General features: G+C 30.1%; 1 protein-coding gene across 1 annotated transcript in view; it reads right to left on the bottom strand.

Moving 5' to 3' along the window:
- The window catches only part of DYNC2H1 (dynein cytoplasmic 2 heavy chain 1), a 255,285-nt gene that overhangs the window by 190,083 nt on the left and 44,371 nt on the right, over nucleotides 1-20,831 (bottom strand). The window contains exons 32-45 of the mRNA XM_039858749.1: nucleotides 20,227-20,432; nucleotides 18,905-19,087; nucleotides 18,066-18,248; nucleotides 16,319-16,542; nucleotides 15,461-15,576; nucleotides 12,823-13,022; nucleotides 11,790-12,054; nucleotides 10,305-10,512; nucleotides 7,775-7,904; nucleotides 4,776-4,931; nucleotides 3,343-3,602; nucleotides 2,248-2,494; nucleotides 1,204-1,355; nucleotides 40-184 (exon numbers count right to left, since the gene is read on the bottom strand). Coding sequence (XP_039714683.1) covers nucleotides 40-184; nucleotides 1,204-1,355; nucleotides 2,248-2,494; nucleotides 3,343-3,602; nucleotides 4,776-4,931; nucleotides 7,775-7,904; nucleotides 10,305-10,512; nucleotides 11,790-12,054; nucleotides 12,823-13,022; nucleotides 15,461-15,576; nucleotides 16,319-16,542; nucleotides 18,066-18,248; nucleotides 18,905-19,087; nucleotides 20,227-20,432 — 2,675 coding nt within the window. The remainder of the gene's footprint in view (nucleotides 1-39; nucleotides 185-1,203; nucleotides 1,356-2,247; nucleotides 2,495-3,342; nucleotides 3,603-4,775; nucleotides 4,932-7,774; nucleotides 7,905-10,304; nucleotides 10,513-11,789; nucleotides 12,055-12,822; nucleotides 13,023-15,460; nucleotides 15,577-16,318; nucleotides 16,543-18,065; nucleotides 18,249-18,904; nucleotides 19,088-20,226; nucleotides 20,433-20,831) is intronic.

Here is a 20,831-nt window from a genome sequence, read left to right as displayed (position 1 = left end):
TAGACATGAAAACTAAATATACTATAAATTAATTTATACCTGTTCATACACTTGTACCATAGATCCTGCTAAGAGATTAATTTTTGATGAAGAACCCCAAATAGAATGATTCTTCAGATTTTTATGTAGAACTGGTTCCAAATATGCTCCATAAATTGTCTGTAACTGCTCTCTTTCTGGGTAACTAAAAAAGGGCATATAAAAATATATAAGAAAGAAGTTGAAATAAATTAATATTATAAATTATTATTTTAATGTTAAGTTATAGCAGTGGTTTTCAAACTGTGCTGTTCTGAAACCTAGATACCGCCAAGGTTTACCCAGGGGGTAAGGCCATGCTCAAGATGGCCTATTCTCACTTCAACCAGATTAGATCCCTATTATTTGTTTTCAAATATTGAAGGTCCTAATAGAAGATTCCAATGAAATTACTTAAAAACATAATTGTTTGAAAACCCACTGATCTTTAGAAAGGGCAAAAAGGAAAATTTTGCTTAAGAAAAAGTATTTTGAATTATGTAGAACCTGTACATAGAGCAGTAATCCACCTCAGAACTATAAAAGTAAAACTAATACAACAAATAAAATCAAACTCTTTCTCCAAAACTAAAATGAATCTCAATACATCAATCTCAATTGGCGGCTATAACATTTCTGAAAAAAAAAAGAATGTTTATAGATTGTTACAATTAACATGAAAACATGAAAATAAGATTTTATAAGGCAAAATATAACAGAGAAGACAATGCCATACGTATAAAATTCAAAAGTCCTGTAACGTTTATGGACCATGGCAATGGACAGATGTCTACTATCAGCCACAAACATAACCTAACTCTACTTTGTTCTCTTTTTAGTTATCTTCAAAAAATTTGATAGTACTTTTGTTTTATGAAATCCATATGGCATTTAAATCTAAAATCTACCATTCAGATTCCTGATATTGACATTTTAGAGGACAGACAATACAAAACAGTTCTATTTTACTGCTCACATATAAGAAGTATTGATTAAAGTTTTTATTATCCTAAATTATTGCCTATAGTTTGGGAACAGCAGGAAAAAAATAGTATTAGAGCTTAAGTGTAACTGTACATTCTACGTTTCAAAGAAATATCATTAATGGATATCTTTAATAAAATGCAAATATATAAGATGTCTCCCCAAATTAAGAAAAAAAATTTTAAACATTAAGATACATACTCTATAGCACAAAGACGAACAACCGAAGTAAACCTGGTAGTAAGCTTATGTCTTCCCACTCTTCCTCCAGCTGACATAGAAGCCACAATCTGAATATTTTCTAAACCAACCCATTCCAAATTTTCATCATAAAATCCTTGATATGTCAATACCTATTTGGAAATAAATATGGAAAGTAAAAAGTTTAATGCTTAGATTTTCTAATCATAACATCATCATCCTCTACCTAACTCAAAAATTTAAGATTATAGTTTAAACTCTTATATCATTGAAAAATAATACTGTTCAAGATTCTATGTTCAATTAATGTTGGCTGAATTATCCTCATTTTTAAAATGCTTCTCTCTGATAAACATTAACATCCAGATGATAGTATAAATCCACCAGCAATCATCAAAAAATAAAAATAAAAAAAGGTAACAGAAATTAGAAAAAGTATAAGGGAAAAACAGTTTTTTTTCTATAAATATTTTATTATATTCTGCGGTTATACATTAAAGCTAAATTTGAAGATATATAAGCATAATAAGCTCTAATTTAAAAAATCAGGGTTCCTAATGTGATGCAAATCACATTAAGAAATAAAATTTTCCACACTGAAAATGTATAGTCTCTAATATTTACGTAGGTAAAGAAGGAGACTAATGGGCTAAAGCAGCTGAAAAGGGGCATGACTGCGGAAGTCTAACTGCTCTCAGAAGAATGCATTCCTAAAAAAATAAAGTAAAAACTTCCCCAACTCCAGCATCATCCTCAGCTTCTACTTTCCTCCTTCTTTATGAATAAAAGACATATGATAGGTATAATGATTGTTTTTACTCTTCCTGTCAATATCAACTTGATTTATTACTAACTTCTAAAGGGAGGAAGATCAAAGAAAGTAGCCCTGGAACAAGACTGAGATGCTTCAAGAGTTTAATTTACAAGATGCATGCTAGATAAAACTGGCTCTAAGGAGGAAAGCAGATTTCCTATCTATAAGAAAAGTTAATGAAACTAAATTGGTTTCCAATTTTACCAAACACTTCAAGTGATAAGACTCACCTGTTGTAGGAAAGCTACCAAAGTACTGGTTCCCCATTTATCAAGCTTTGGTAGGTTGATATCTTTTAAGTATAAAACAAGTCTTTCACAGTCTTTTGGTCTATACACTCTACCAGTATTAGTACTGATTACCATGCAAGTCTGGCTCAATTTCTGCAGGAGATGTCGAGATGTAGTTTGTGCACTGCAATGAACTGTTGCAATTTGAGTGGACCGGAGTTGAGAAAAGGCATACCTGAGCAGCATCCTATAAAAGATGTATGACATTTGACTTTGAAAATGCAACCAATAAAATACTTTTTATATTTAATAAAAAAATTCTATTTTAAAAATATTTTAGTCTCTAAATTATGACGACATTTAATCTAAATTATATATGATAATGTTTAAGGGGAAAGTGGTAAACATGAATATGGTTTTCATAACTATCAAGGTAACTAATTTTTAAACTAGAAAAAATAAATTCATGTTTAAGGCAATCTTGGCACTCTTTCAGCAAAAATAAAGTTCATAGAAATAACTAAGTTTGATAAAATATATCTTAAAAATACCCCGTTTCCCCACAATTGAAGGAAAGATTTTAGGATACTAAGTTCTCCAAGTTAAAAAAAGATCACTATGATTTTATACAATTTTTCTAATTACTACTAGAAATGTGAAACTCATATTCCATGTCTCCTTTATTTCCAGAAATGATACCCAGTAGGCACTAAAAAAGCTGAATTACACTGATTAAAAGATATTTTTAAATAGAAAGCTAACATCAAGATTCATTTTTTATAAATACAGCAAATAGCAATATATGAGTATATCTAAAGTATTCATTTATTGTTGTGAATGTATGCACAGATTCTTTTTATAAGTATCTTTTCAGATTGCTCTCTTTCCATTAGAAAACACATAACCTCTCAGAAAAAAAGGACATAATCTTTTTTTACAATAAAAAGAGTCCTCCATGAAAATGTAAGTGCTAGTTCAATCAAAAGAAATGTTAAATCATTTAACAAAAACTGTTAAATCATTTAAAAGAGGAGAGGAACATAAACTCACAATTTATGTTCCTTGATCAAAGAACATTAATTATTCTGCTCTTACCCTTTGCCACATCCTTCTGGTCCTACAAGAATAAATGGCTGTTGAGTGTCAGAACTTAACCAAGGTTTGAAATAATCTAGACCTCGTTGCATGTCCGGAGTCTGAATGACTGGAAGAGTTTGGCCATTACTAAAATCATTGGCAGTCAAGTTTTCTGGCTTCTTCAGTACATAAGATGCTAATCTTCCTTTACTTGACTCATAGTAGGTGTCCATTGGTTTGTGAGAGTCTGGAGGAGATTCTCGTGCCCAATTAAAAACCTTAAGAAGAAAACGCTGTGATAAGTTTTCACATACTTCAAGTAGAGTATGTGAAATTTTAATTCTATATAGTAAATGTCCCAAAGTCAACATACACTAAAACTACTAGCTATCCCTTGTGATTAAAGTAACATTTTAATCTAAATATTATTCTCCAAATAATCAGTCAAGCAAATATATGTTTCCAGTTTACATATACACCAAGGTACAAATATATTCAACTTTTAATTGAGTTCTTCTGAACAATAAATTACAAATTACATTATGAAAAAATCCTAGACCCTTTGTTTCCACCATATGCTGATACTGCTCATTCTAGTGTTGCCACCACTGTTCTCAACCTGTTATTCTTTTTTCTAACTCTGAAAACTGTTTTTTGCACAGCTATAAAGCAGAGAGTTAGCCTCTAGTGTTACTCTTCAACATTTTTATTTTGAACTTTGGCAAGAGAATGTTTGCTTATAAGCAGCATATATATATGGCATTGAGTGGTAACAATGAGAATTATCTGGCAACAGAAGCAATGGAATAACCACGGACGGGTAAAAGACTAGAGAAAGCAATAAATGATGGTATCAAAGAAAAAACAAAATGATAAAAATGCAGAAACACAATCTTGGAGCCAACTTAAAGGAAAACATGTTCAATTATTTCAACAGAGACCAATAGGAAGAAATTCCTTAATATGTAGAATGTAATTTTATAAGCAACTTGGGTGAACTATATCCAACATTTATTTAAGAGAAGATTTATACTAATTAATCCATCCTAGAAACCCTAATTGCTAAAACTGTTCTGGTTAAAACAACAATTTAAAAATATATTATTCTAAGGTTAAAAATGAATGAAATAATTATATTCACATAGCTAAGTAGGTTAAAAGTAGGTCTAATAAAAAAGATATGTTCCAAGTTTAACTTATTAAAGTATAATTTTATAAAATTTTAATAAGATTATTAAATATCATAAACTAGTTCAAAGGATAAAAATAAGTATATCTATATATATGCATATAATATACATATAAATGCATTATTGTTCTACTGAATGCATAATCTCCAAATTAAAAAGCTCTATACCTTACAAATACAGGTCATTGTATTTTGGCAGTGAAGAGTCAACGAAAATCACAGAAAAATGTTGACAGAATATAGGCTTTAAATATGAATTTACCTCTTTGGTGAATTCCAGACGTGATTTCATGTTCAAATTTCCACCAAGTCCCCTTATGAGATTAATAATAAATTGGTCATGATCTTTGCATCCATGTAGATGTGACAAACCATTCATCACAGTTCCAACCAAACTTGTTTCTACCACATAGTCATTCTGTTGATTAAAATTCATGGTACAGAAAAAAGGTAAATATTAATTAGTTAACTTAGAACCATACAGATTGACATTTGCATATCTTTTCTGAAGCTCATGTTTAAATTTATCACTCTATTCAAGTTGTAGAAAGTTTAGATTTCATTTAATTTACATATACAAACTTTGAAAATCAAAGTAATCATAAAAACACAATTGTATATTTCTAGCTGTAAGGAGTTGAGTCCTCAAATAGACACATGGTTTGTTTACTTCCTAAACCTGAAGAATATAAAAAAAAAGGTAAATCAAGGAGCAACTGTCTAAAAAGGGTAGCTCCTCATTTCTTCTTGCTGTTAAAAAAGAAGCTAGAGGCAAGGGCTAGAGTGATGGCAATGGACAAGAAAGTCTAGTATAAACAGGCTTAAATGAAAAACCATTTGGACCTTTCTCTCTGTGCAGAAATTTGCAGAATTTTAAAATAAAATTTTTGGACTGAAGTAGTATAGATTATTTTGATCTGTGGTCCTCTGGGGCCCCTGTGAAACTGCCGGGGAGTTAGGTGGGGGCAGGGTTCTCATTAATCTAAAACGATTTACTGAGAACCAATTATGCATTAGAATCCACATGTGGTGCTAGGTATTCCAAAAAAAAAAAAAGGTGATATAAATAGAGTACTTGTTTTCGTGGAACTCAAATCTACTAGAGGAGATGATTAACAAGTTGTAAGAAGAGCTATAGAGCAGCAGAACACAATGTTTTGAGAGAGGAACTCAGATTGAGGGCTCAAAGCCTCTTTGAAAAAGGTGACATTGAAGCTACTAACACCTGAAAAATAAAATCTAACTGGCCACACAAAGAATACAACATATGCATAGGTAAACCAGTGTTGTAGTTATGGAATTAAAAGCTTATGCCTGAGTAAGCAAAGAAAGAGTGATTTAAGTCAGAGAGGTAGGCAAGGGCCAGAGTATGCAGAATTATACAGGCCATGGTAAGGGCTGCAAATTTTATTTTCACTGACTTTAAAGTGTTTAAGTAAGAGTGTAAAATTATCCAATTTGCATTTTTTAAAAAACCACTCTGCCTGTATAATACATATTTTTATAAGAATGGAGAAATGGGAGGCAGAGCAGGAAAAAGAAAGATTGGTAGAAATCCAACTGCGCAGGCCATGCTAAGAATTCTAGGCTTTAAAGGCAAAATAACAAAAGCCCACATATTTTCTTCTAGATTTGTCTAATTTGCTAAATTAACACAAGAATGCAAAGCTCTAGTTATAAATAAAATCAGTATTTGATCAGAACATCCATTACGGTATATCTCAGAATTTAAACAAAGTACAGAGTAAGAAAGAAGGAACTCTCAACACACAAAACAACTTTCAAACAATAACAGGGACCAGACCTCAAAAAAAAAAATCAGTTTATTTTCTAACTGAATCTTTGGTATCCACTCTATGGCTTAATAATCTTACCATGTCATCATTTCTACAGTCACAAACCCCTATATATCAATATATTCTCATTCTAACATTAACAGCATGCAAGCAGGTGGTCTCGAGGTATTTGCATTGGCGAGCCTTGTTAGGCTCTGTATGCTTTATATTAATGAAATAGCAACATATCTACTAAAAAGGTGCTACAACATAGGCATCAGGTATTTAACTGAACACATGTACTCTCATTCATTCACTACTCTGTTATTATTACCATACTTGGTTGTGGGGATACAAGAAGGTGTAAGACAGACTTGGTGCTTCCCCTTGAGGTGCTCATAGTTGAATGTAAGCAATTATAGTATAATTTTAAGACAATGTATGGTGTCAAAGAAGCACAAAGGAAGAGACAGCTCAGTCATACTGAGGGCTAGTCGAAGTGGTTCTTTCCCTGAGGCCACCAGAGAAACCTGTCTCATTTGCATGATTTCCCACAAATCCCTATTCCTTCATCTTTCATCTTTACAAAGAAAAGAAAAAGGTTGATAAAACTAAAGTGAGATCTCCTTTTCTCTGTATGTCTTGTTCAATTTCAAAGTATTGACCTCCAAATTAAGTTCAGATTAACGATTAGATACTTAAAAAAAAAAAGAAAAAACTCACTGCTCTTTATTTCCTCTACCTTTATATATTTACATTTTTCATAAAAGCAATGACATAAAAGAAAAACCAGAAAGGTGAAAAAATCATGTAGAATATCTGAAAGTCCCCTAATGTCTTCTTTGTATGTTAAACTTCTATTCATGCTTCAAATTCAAAATTAAGTGTGATTTCCTTTTTAAAACTTTCCTAGAAGAATTGTTCTCTTCATCCTGTTATATGGTGATTACCGTTTTATGTCATTTTCCTCTAAAAGAAAACCCTTCTCAAGAAAAGAGACTGCCCTGTTAATGTTCACCTCTCAGTCTCATCTAATGTTATGCTTGACATATTATTCAATAAATTTCTGTAAAATAAATAAATGTTTTAATAAAATTATAAATAACTCACCATCCTTTTTCTACTTTAATAGTAATTTGACATTCTTTTTAACATGATATATATATATATATATATATATATATATATGTATTTATTGACACAGTAAAATGTGACGAGATGGTTTTGCTATTAAAATTAGAAAGACATTCCAATATTTAAGATTTTTAGGTAAGCAGTGCAAGATATCGTGAATGGGAGAATTCAAGTGTTTTAAAATTTTAAGACTAACGAGAGATATAGAGAAACAGCAATGAAGACATCTATCTCTTACTCCACCCCCATATTCTGGCAGAGATCGAGTAAAGGCAGCCATATGTAAGTAACACTCTTAATCATTATACTTCTCACCTAAATGATTAATTATGAAATATTATGGTTAATTTACCTGCTTTAGAACCCAGTGTAAAGCTTTTTCAAAATAATTTCCAATCCAGTTTTCAAGGTTATTCCTATATTTAGGAGGCTGATTCCTTAACCAAGATTTTATCAAAGAATTAAGATCCGTCTCCTCATCACTGAAACAGATAACATGTAAGAAATTATCTAAGAAGAAATTATCAATTTACTTTCAAATTAAATTTCTGCTCCAATAAACATTATTCTACACATATATCTGCTAGTATACAAGAGCTGACTTTAATTACTCCTCTGTGTGTATGTATGTGTTACATATATGTGTATATATGTATATAAATATGTACATACATACCTAAAAGTATCATTGTCTGTAAAATAAAGCAAATAAATTTCATCTATATTATTATAAATATAAAGATGAATTACATATCTACAGGTTAGCCAAAAAGCTTCCTACTCAAAGTGTGATGTGCTTATTAGAAATGAAGAATCCTAAATCTCATCCCAGAACTACTAAAGCAAAACCTTCACTTAAACAAAACCCCTGGGTGATTCAAATGCACATTAGAGTTCAAGATGCATTACATTTTAATACAGATATTCAAAAATATTTTTCCTTTTTCTCTATCCCAAAAAAGCCAACTATCTAAATTCCCATGGCACTGTAAAAAATTTTCCTACAGTAAAATATAATTCTTTTAGCAAAGCACTTAATTATGTAATTAACCTCCAATGACTGATATTAAATGTAATATTGACATCTTATTTAAAATCATCTTACATAATTACAAAAAAGTATAGTAAAAACAACTCATAGATTAATAATTTTAGAATTGACAAGGGCTCACAATTTTGTCATTTTTTTCTCTTCTAACATTGTTTTATAGCAACTCTATTAAATACAGAGTCTTTGAATTTGTCCTCTCACATTTCTATCCAGTCTAATAAGAAAAAGAAAAATGGAAAGATCAAAGGTGAATATTTAAATTACATTAGATTGGCTTAAAACAAACAAACAAAAGACTCCAAGCTCTTCCCAATAAAGACTTTGTTATCAACGGTATTTCTTCAATGCTCATGGAATCTGTGTGTATTGGTTTGCCCAAGACAATCATGGTTTATACCAGTTGACCTAGAATAATTAATAGCATTCTCTTTCACTATTAAAAAGTCCTCATTTTGCCTACAGCAGAGCAAATGCTAAAGGAATATCTGCTGAAAAAATGAATAAAACCTAAAACCAAGGTATAAGCTAATCAAACAGCAACTAAAAATGTTAATATGTATTTGTATTTTATATGACATCATATATAATCATCATGCCTCTCACGAACAATTTCTGGTTCACCAACAATTTTCATACCTCTACAAGAACATATGGTCTTTTTTCTGTTAAATATCCATGGCATTCTACTTATCTCTTATTTTATTTATATTCTATCTTATATTATAATTGTTATTATATTTATTTTAACTCTCTACTTGAAGGTATGCTCCATTAAGACAAGTCCTCTATTAAGTGCTAGTTTTACTCTTTTCTTGCTGTCTCTCCTAAAATGCCTAACTTAATGCCATACACATAATAGGCATTCAATAAATATTTAAAAATTTAATTATAATCTTTCCTTTTATCCTATTTTTCTCACAAGATTAAAAGAATGCATGAAATAAATAAGTTGTGTGAGATGCTGCTACAAAAGCTATAAACCCATTATGTTTTTAATAATTAATACCTCGAAATAGTAATTGGAATTCATGACAAGTTTAATATAAATGATTTCTCTAATACTATCAAAGAAATAAGAAATTAAATAATTTTGGAAACTAAATTTCAACTAATTTAATAACACTATCGTGTGTCATACACCACCTAAAATGGCTTTAAATGGCCCTAAATAAGTAGAGCGCTATATATAGACTAATATCAAATTCAAAAAACTCAAATATATAAATTCAAAAAGTAAAAGAAAACTTTCTAATTACTCATTTTGGGAAATAAAATTGGCTCAAATGCCCAAGTTCTGATATGTGACTATTGTACAAGATACCTAAAATTAGTTTATTATTAATTTTTGCTCTTTAAATCTCTTCCAAATACCCTGAAGAAATAAAATATTAAATAAAGGTGTTTCAAACTTGCAAAATAAAAGGCTGGACCATAGGACCATTATTTAAACTTAGATTGGTCCTAAAATTCTATGAATCTAGGATTCTACAATTAAAATATTGCTACTTAGCTTTAAATTATTAGCCTCTAGTACATAAGTAATATGTTCACTTTTCTGAACTCAATCATAATGTTTAAATAAAAGTAATAAAAAAAGGAGAAAACAAAAATAATTATTTAATAATTGTGATCACTAAACTGCTAAAATAATTCAACTGCAGTGAAACAGGAATTCTCTGAATGAATTAAAGCCTAACAAACAAAAGAAAGTTAATCAAAACTGAAGATAACAAATTATTTATTTATACGACACATTTCATTTAGCTCTAAAGCCAAAATAATAATTGAAGAATATTCTAATACAATATATGCAAATGTTCTTACGGTTTACCTAAGAAAGATCATTCCCATTCTAGATATTGTGGCTGGGGAGGCACAACTTAAATCATGAGTTTCAAATACAAAGTTAACATTTGGACCAAACTGGATCCTTTCTCCACTGGGCATAGTGAGTAGTCGATTATCATCAAGAACAGAATTCAGAGATTCTATCCATTCTGGGTCAATATCACCATCACAGATTATCCATGAGCTGACATCTATTTTCAAACCATAAAAGTAGAGGTAAAATAAAAATAAGGTATAAAATAATTATCTCTTATTTTTAAATGATTTCCATAAGTATTATTTTATATTACAAAAACTAAAGAACAAAAAATTGAACAACTTGAGATTTTTCATGTGAATTTGTACTACAAATGTTGTGAAGAACCCATGGGCAATCCTAGCTCGGCTGACCAAAGACTCAGTTATATACCATGTGATAATGCTTTATTTATCTATGAACATACAGAATTGAAATTTCATTAAAAGAAAACAAGATGTGCAAGACTTAGGTATTTCTCTTCCCATAACCTTGTAAAATATTCTTCAGATCTTTGTCTTCTATCATAAGAATGTATGAATTCTTGGTATATATTATCTCTTTTAGAAAATATAGAAGACACAATTTTCATTGCCTTGCATGAGAAAAAAAATTCACCATTGTCAAATTTCTTTGACATTTAAAAAGGTGACTTCAAAGAGAAGTAGTGAACAAGTTGTATATACAAATCTTTACACAAGACAAAACTTTTTTATCCATCCTTCCTAAAATGAGAGTGGTTTCAAGTTATACTTAGTCTAATGCTACTGACTATATTGAAAATGAAAAGACTACATTGAAAATCCCTTTCAATGTCTTAAAAAGTTCTAAACCTTTACTCATTGGCATAGAAAAACAGCTATAATTAAATTACAACCTAACGAAAAGTAGGGAGTCTTCTCAGATTCTGGCCAAAAACTCAAACACCAAACCAAAAAATTTTGACCAGTAAATCTACTATTTACAACTTAAATTTTCAAAATTATTCAAAACACTGTATTCAAATTGATGAGTTAAAAGTGTTCACACACATATTAATTTTAATCCTAAATAAAAATTTGCCATCTTGCTTATTTATGAGGCATTATGATAACAACTCAGCAATCAAAGATTTTATATTTATTTAGTAAATTAATCCAGTTGTAAATTTCAACTCACTCAGATTACTCTGAGTTTCTATTATAATACAAGTTGCTATGGAGTATAGATCAATATGATAGCATGTCCTGGGCCCCCTCCAAAGTAAAATATCAACATAAACATGGATCTTACCTTTCATGGAGACTATTATCTGGTGAGGGAGATTCAATATCAATCAAATATACAATTAAACACTGAACATTATAAAGTAGTTTATGGTCATGTATAAGATTTAATAAGAATAACATTATAGACAAGATCTATCATCCTTTCAAATTCAGTAAAGCAATGAATTACACAACAAAAACCAACCTTGGGGTTCTCGAACTACTTGGCGAGCACTATTTGTCAAAACACCATCAGACCATTCTCTTGTATCCATGTCAATATGGCCTAATAATTGATGTCTAGGCATAGCTTTGGGATTCATGGTATATTGTTTTACTATTTGGCCAATTTTACAAAGCGCTGCCCTTAACATTCTCCAAAGAGTTGATTTTCCAGCACCACTTGGACCAACAATAACAACTCCCATTCTCTGGCGTAATTGTTCATACAGTTCCAAAGCTTTCTTGATCTAGTAGAAAAGAAACATGTTTGTATATTATTTAGTGTATAATCATAAGCAGTTCTGCTCTCATTCTATAACAGTTATTCTATGCCAAACATATAAATTAAGCCTTTGATTTCTTAAGTGGAAGATAAAACCTTAAATAAATGAATATACCAAAATAAATCTGAACATATTTACAATGTGATCTTTAAATCTAAGATTTCTTTAAAAGAATCAAGTATTTTTTCCAAGTTAATTGATACATGTTCATTATTTTCCTTACTCATTCAAATATATTCATTTTTTACATGTTCATTCATTCATTTATATCATCTCCCTCAAAAACAAAAAAACCTGAGAAAAGTGTTCATATCGAACATGTATTTGTGCTACATAAAAAGACCTACTAAAAAGAACTCCTAAGAAATTGTCCAAGTGAAAAATTATGTATAATCAATTATTAAATATATATACATTTCAGGATCCCTAAGCACTAGGAATAAAATGGCAAGCAAAAATAAACATGGATCCCACCTTTCATGGAGACTACTATCTGGTGAAGGAGACTCAATATCAATCAAATATACAATTAAACACTGAACAACTATATGTAACAAGAAGAATAAAGCACATAGCCAGGGCAACTAATCTGGACTTGGAGATCATGGAAGGCTTCCCTGAGATTTAAGGTGAAAGATGAAAGATAAGATGAAAGGTAAAGGATAAAGATAGTTAATAAGGAATTAACTAGAAGAAAGGATCACTATATTATAAAGTATTCTAGACAGTTACCTGATTGGGTATGATTTCATAATTGGCCTCCTCAAAGACTTGTTTTAATGCAGCACTCAGTTCATCATATTCTACTTCTTTAAAGTCAATTCCAGGAAACACATCTTTAATCAGTGCATCAAACCGAGTACAATCCACAAATGTAAACTTTGACATTGTATTAAGCCTCAATGCTTGTACCACAATATGACTTTCATTAACTAGAGAAAAAATTTCATTTTAAAATTATCAGTTATAAATTTAGTGACTATAAGAATAGTGTTTAACTGACTTGATATGTATTATTAGTAATTAAATGAAGCACTAGAATTTAATAACATTTAAGACATGTTATCATGTGAATTGGCAAGCTGACCTTACCATCTTTTTGACTGCTGAAAAATAAGTATCACTAAGTAGAGTTTGAGTTCTTTTTCACAGAATTTGAATCCCAGGTACCCTCAAATTTTAATTAATAATAAAAATGATTATCATTTATATTTGCATAGTACTTTACCATTTTGATGGCATCTTTATAATAACTGTATAAAGTAAGAAAATATAACTATTATTCTAATTTTACATCTGAGAACATTAAATCTCCAAAGGTTTAATGACTTACCTAAAATTACACAGCAGTAAGTATTATATAGCTGGGATTTAAACCCAGAGCAACTAATTCCAGATTCAGGTCTCTTTCCAAATATACCAATATTGTATCCCAGATATTTTCTATCCTAAAACTAACAAACAAAGCAAAAATCTTTGATCTGCCTTGCTCAAAACTGATTCGTAAATCCATTCTTAAACCAAATATAAATACTAATATGATTACCAGATTCTTATTTTTCATGGGTATTAGCTGCTGGTTGATAAGACGTATACATAAAGGCAGGAAACTATTTTTAGTCTGGTATTTTTCTACAATTGCCTAATATTTCTATGTTTAAATACATATAAGGAGGCTTGCCTGTGCCAGAGTTTATTTCAAGCACTGAATTCATAAATAAGACATCTTTATTCACTACAGGTATGGTTTAAATATTTCTTGAAAATCGTCAAAGGTAGACAACTGAAAAACAGTAATTTCATTACTTCACCAAATAACTGTATCTCCCTGGCATATGCCTACCTAATTAATAATATAGCTAAAGTAGCTACCCTTTTTTAAGATGTACACTTTGATCATTTAGAGTCTAAATAGGTAATTTCATATAGTCTTTTTTTCTATGCTGCCTTATTTTCATAGTGTTTTAACTTAGTTTTTAATAGCAACCTGAAGAGGCTGAATATTCAGCCTTTCATGAAGGCATAGATCCATGGGCGAAGGGAATCATTTATTTTAAGTAAATGGGAAAAAAAGGTGGTAAAGTATAATAAAATATACATGCATCTATAGTGCTAAATAACTAAATGATTTAAAATTATATAAGTGGGGGACAAGAGACAAATCGTTACAAAAGAATTTCAAATAAGACCCTTGCCTCCCCACTTTGAAGAGAAGCAAGATTTAGTAATTAGCTTCCAAAGAATAGTGTAGGAAAAGAGGAAAATAACTTTATAGTGGAGAAATATGACAAACACTAAGATAAGTGATGAAGGTGAACATCACAAGTGATATCGTGTGGTTATTATGTACCCACTAATACAATGTAATGTGAAGGCCACTCCACCTCTGTGGTATTCTTTCCAAATATTTTAACTCAGTCTAATCATAAGAAAAACATCAGGAAGAAAAAAAAACAGCTTAAGAGGCTACATGATATCTGACTCGTACACCGGCAGACTACAAATGTCATGAAAACAAAAACAGACTGAGAAACTGTCACAGAGCAGAGGAGACTAAGGAGACAGGACTAATAAATACAATGTGGCATCAAATTGATATAGATTGAATATAGATTGAATATAGATTGAATATAGATTCAATCTTGGAACAGAAAGAGGATATTAATAATAATAAAAGAGGATATTATTAATAATAATAATAGCAATGTCCTATTGTCAGTTTCTTTGTTTTGACAAATATGCCATGGTAAAAAGGGTGAAACAATAGAAATATCACCTTTGCGATTTTACTGTACATTTAAATTATTATAAGTTAAAAGGTATTTTTTAATAGTTTGAAGTTTTTTTAAGGGTTATTTGTTTGGTACACTATCTGTTTGAAAGAGAAAAATCCCCATGTGTTTCTAAGGTTTCTGTTCTTATTTTAAGACTAGACAAATTCTCAAGCTGTACTTTAGACCTACTAAATCAGGAACGCTGAGGGTGGAGTCGAACAGTCTACATTTTAACAAGCCACTAGGTGATTATAATATACATTAAAGATTGAGAACAAGTGGACTAGACTATGCCTCTATAAATCATAGCTATTTAATATTTAATGCACTTTTAAAAATTATAATAGGACAGTAGATAAAATCTAGGGAAAAATTAAATAAAGTAAGAACTTTAGTTAAAAATAATGTATCAATATTGCTTTGTTAGCTATGATAAATGTGCCATACTCATGTAAAATGTTAACAACAGGAGAAATTGGGGGCAGGGTATTCAGAAACCCTCTCTGCTTTATTTAGAACTTTTTATAAATCTAAAATTATTCTAAATAAAAGCTTATTTTCAAAAATAAGATTATATTGAGACTAATGAATTATACCTTTCTGTTTAATGCCAGTTTTCTTCAGCTGCCTAAGAAGATTTCCACTTCCTCTCAGAACCGTCTTCAAAGCTCTCAAACCCCAGTCATAATGTTGCTGAGGTGTCAAAAGTTCCCTTAAGTAAAAACATGAAAGTCATAAAGCATCAAATATCTATTAGAAATTCTTTTTATCATCATATCCAAAGAAATATAGAATATAACTATTGACAAATAGAAGTGAGTACTGACATTCCATTAATTTCTATAAAAGAACCAATCACACAAAATGATCATTCAAGTAAAATGCTGAAGATGTATAGTTCTCAAGGATCAGAAAAGATCTTTTAAGAACTGGTTAGATATCTTAATGAAGATACTAAATGACAATTACCTATTACCCTTCGTCCTAAAGTCTTTATCAATTATCTTGCTCTCAATCTCTGATATTCCAGTTCTATCTTTTAATAGGGACCAGAATTCTAGGTTGCCCAGAGAAGCTAAAAGTCAACTTCTACTACCAAAAGTAAGACATAAGAAAAATTATGAAAGATTCCCTCAAAGAACGGTAGGTTTCAAATGGTCAGCTGGTAAATGAGATCAATAAGTATTGTTTAGCTGGTGCACTCCAATAAAAACATTTTGCAGAAAAAAAGTGAGATCAGATTTATAGTATTTAAAAAAAACAAGCAGTTTTGAGCCAGACCGTTTTATTATTCAAACTAAAATCTTTCCTTTCAACACCTTAAGTACAAAATAATCATCAATATGAAAGTCAGTGAATACATAAATTGGACAAATGTGAAAAATAGTCACTAATAACCATAATCAACCATTGGAACCACAAAATATAAAAATATTTAAAACAGAAAAACTCACCTAGATAGATTGAAGATAGCTACCAATTTCCTGCCCAATACCTTAGCATCTTTAAAGCCTTCTGAATAGAGAATAACTTCTGCAATAAGCTCATTGTCCGGACAAGACATGGCTACCGGCCTGAAAAGCTGTTTAAGATTATCAGGCAGTTTTTGTCTTCCTCCATAACCTTTTCCAGCAGGATTCATAGTGATAAAAATTCCAGAATTGGAATTTATTTCTACCTGAAATAGTAATTTAAAATATAGGTATAAACAAATGAATAGGACAAACAGACACTTATGGACATGGACAATGGACTAGTAGTTACCAGAGAGGAAGGGGAGGGGAGGGGGAAAAAATAAATAAAATGCTTAAATAAATAAATAAATAAAATGTCTTAAAAAATACAGGCATAAAACATTTGAAACCATAAATACAAAATATATTGTCAATAGATATTCTATTGACACATTTCTCCACATAAATCTTATACCTTAGCAAAAAGTAACCACTAATGTGCTAACCATCTCCTTATTCAACATATAATAAACTCCTGAGAAACCACACTGCTTTATAGAGGATCTTTATAATGTTTTTTGAGGCTGAAAGTTTAAGAGATAGTAACCAATTTGAATGTCTGTTCATTCACTCAACATATGTTTACTGAAAACCTTGCTTGTGTTAAACGCTTTGTTAAGTACACAGAGATGACACAACTCGGAACTAAAGTCAGTAATAGTTTATGCCCTACTGGAGCTTATGGTCTTTTGAGTATTATAAAGAAGCAATCATAGTGTGATAAATGATATGACAGGGAAGAGCAGAACGTCATGAGAGCACCTAATAGGCGCATTTTCAACAAAGCACTTAGAAGATAAATTCGAATGTGTAAACTATGAGTGGGCAATTAGGAAGCAGAAATACCAAGAACAGAAAAACTAGGCTCTAAAGGAAAGAAAAGACAGCAGTGGTTGGCAGAAAAGACGAATTAAGGGAAAGTTTGCTTATGTTTTAATTATATTAAATATAATATTATATTATTATATACGTTATATATTATTAAGAAGGAAAAGATGTGATTATGTTTAAAAGCCGACGAGGAACTGGTAGAGAAAGGAATGCTGAAACTATAGCAGAGGGGATAACTAAGAGAAAGTCCCTGGGAAGCAGATTCTAAAGCATAGGTGGAAAGATCAGCATGGTTGTGAGAAAGAACCACTCTTTCTTTGTAAGAAGAGGAAAGGAAACAAAATGAATGTAAGAGAAATCAAATTTTGATGACAGAGAGGTAAAAACTTAATAGTTTCTCAAGAATTTAAGCATCATGTAAACAATGTGTTAACAATTCAGAACTGGTCTTACTTTCTTGGCCTCAGAAAAACTTGTACTGTGAAAATGTTATTATGTATAAGAAGATAATTTTACAGATTTTTTAACTTGCAATGTGTACATCGTTACTGTACCAGAATCTACTTCAAAAGATTGTGGTATTAAATAAGACAATGCATTAAAGCACTATGCACAGTACCAGCATAGAGTAAATGCTCAATAAATGTTAGCAAATATTATTATAACTGAATTATTCAATACAGTTTGCAGATAAATGGTAGAATGAGATCAAAAGAGGGTGAGAAACCTCAAAGATAATTCACAGGTAAAAAGGTTTAACACACTGGTCACAGAAGAAATAAAGATAGAACATTGCCTGAGTATGAGTAATGCAGTGTTATATTTCAATTATTTAAATCCCCACCATGTTCTATACCTCCTTGCCAAGCAGTTCACATATAGTTCTATGGTTCTTCAAAGCATCTTGAATTGTCTGGATCTGCATAGAAACTGCTGATAGTACAGATTCTTCCAGTCTATTGAATTCATCAAAACAACCCCAGGCCCCACACTTCACCAAACCAACAAATATTCGTCCCATTGACTTCACATCAATGCCCTTAAAGAGAACAATAAAAAGTATATTCATTAAAACATAAATGAAACCTCTAATAATAATTTAATACTTTACATCATTTACTGATAAGGTAATCATTCCACCCATCTATGCCTCTTTTGTTCTTTTTTAAGTAGAGATTAAATAGCTAATTTTTCAAAACCCAGGGTGGTTTCAAGGAATAAAAAAAGTAATTCATGTGAAAGTATTCTGAAAAGTACACAGAACTAAACCAATACAAGATTTTGTTTTAATTATTCTTTAAATCAAAATACAAATCCTACTCACAAGATTTTGTTTTAGTTATTCTTTAAATCAAAATACAAATCCTACTCAAAATATTTTTTAAATGGAATTTAAAATGAACTTAAGATTTTTCCTTTTCTATTTACTATTTCCTTTACTAAAAATATTTTTCTAAACCCTTAACATAAATAATACGTTAAAATTATTTCTTTGCAATAATTCTCTTTAGAAAAGTATTGGGATTATAATACATGCAATCTCTCTCCATTTTGCATTTCAAACACAACAAATTCTGTTTTCAAGTGATTTAAAAGTACGGCAAATTTTAAAATGAATAATTCATATGTAAGTATATGAAAAGTAATCCAAACATGTAACTAGCACATTATTACATAATTTGACATTTATTCTACCTCATCACAATTAAACACTAAAACTTGTCTTCCAAGAAGTCCACCTAAAGCCTTGACTGATTCAGTTTTTCCAGTTCCAGCTGGTCCATAAGGATTTCCTCCAAGTCCCATCTTCATGGCTTGAGTGAGAGTTAGGTAGCACTTGTCTGTCAATGGAGTATAAACCAGCTTGGGAGCATTACCCTATACAAGAGAAATATAAAGCTTAAATATTCATGTTCTATTTAACATTCACAAATATTTGTGTAGCATGAGATTCTAGTTAAAAGCTAAAAAAGACAACAACTAAATTAAAGTTTTTAACAGAAAAATATCCAAAATATTGTTAGTGAATCTTTCCAAAGCACAAACTGGAATTAAATTGTTATTTTTCAAGCACGTATTTTATTCTATCAATTAATGTATTGTTAGGTTTTTCTAAATAGTCTCTTGAGTTCTTGATAATGGCACAAAGATATACTTCTAAAGAAAACAAATCCAAAAATATACAATAATCAAATACAAAAAATACATTTTATTTTGTATTTTAAAATTCATGTTATTTTCTTAAATCTTATTATCTTCACAAATCAGAATTACTTTAGAAACCTCAAAGTATAACTAATTTGAAAAATACCCTATGAAATTAATAAATTTAACTTATTATTCTCTAAATTTCCACTAAATTTCAGAGAAAATAGATTCCAATTTCATCTAGTTTACAGAGTTCTTCCTTAATTTAGGTAGACATATTTGTGTCTCAAAACACATTTCCTTTTTGAAAGAGTCAGCTGGCAATTCTTCAGACATATGCTTATTAACATAATTGCCAAAATATTCTGATGATTGATTCATTATGATGGAAAAAAACAGAGGATACAGCTGGATTTTTTAAAAATAGGTGACATTTTATTTAAAAATTATTTTACCTTACAAAACATGAAAACATTTAGCAAAGATATTTTAGCATATTTAAAATTGCACTAATTTTGGTCTTGAATAAGAAGGCACAAACCTAATTGCTTCCATTGAGATTGCCTATATTCAGATCTCCTTAAATTAAAAATATATTTCAAATTCAATATAAATATGACTCTATGAAAAGGTACATTTAGAGAATTCAGTACATTGCCATTATATTAACTCCTCTGTAAGTAAAATGATTTTTTATTTTTCCAATATAACATCTCTTTAATTATGTTAAAACAGAAAGACAAAGTAATACAAAAAGAATTCTTGAAAGCTACAACTAAAATATAAATAATTCTTTCATCCAATAGCAAATTTCATTTAAAGTAAATAAGTCTAACTGGAAAATAAAACATTTCTGCCACAAGTCATACCTGATACTCGTAAGTATACTGAAGTTCAGAATCCACCATTTGAACATAACATGTATGATCACTTTTCATATAGAATCTAACTTGTTTTTTCCAAGCCCAGTCTTCGGTTGTATGAACTTGAGCTTGGTTTAACTGTTTCACCACATCAATATTATGAATAATGTCAAGAATTAGTGCTTTAAGTTTAAGCTCCAGAATGCCAGATTCTATAAACAAATAAATATAATTAGAGAAAATGTTAGCCTATGACTTATGTACTTTATGATTATATGTATACGGGTGATTTAGTAATAAATTTAAATGATAATTTCATGATACATTTGAATGGTACAGTAATATAAATCATGCAAACCAAAAAAATATCAAATCCAAGTTTTGTGTATAAAAACTAAGGCATCAAATTTCAACAGGAGAGGCATTTCGTTTCCTCATGCAAGGAAATAAGTACACTCCAGTCTATCTCTCCCTCTGAATGAAGGGATAAAAAACATGAACAACATGTACTGAACTGCTGTTTAAGACGCTGTAAAGTAAAAAGTATTAGGCAAATTGGGGAAGATCAGAATTAGAAGTACCACCAAACCAGTAGTGAATTTACCTTTTTT

The sequence above is a fragment of the Pteropus medius genome, unplaced genomic scaffold (genome assembly GCF_902729225.1).
Source record: "Pteropus medius unplaced genomic scaffold, Ma_sr-lr_union100, whole genome shotgun sequence".
NCBI classification, from domain to species: domain Eukaryota; kingdom Metazoa; phylum Chordata; class Mammalia; order Chiroptera; family Pteropodidae; genus Pteropus; species Pteropus medius.
This window is presented reverse-complemented; position numbering and strand designations above follow the sequence as displayed.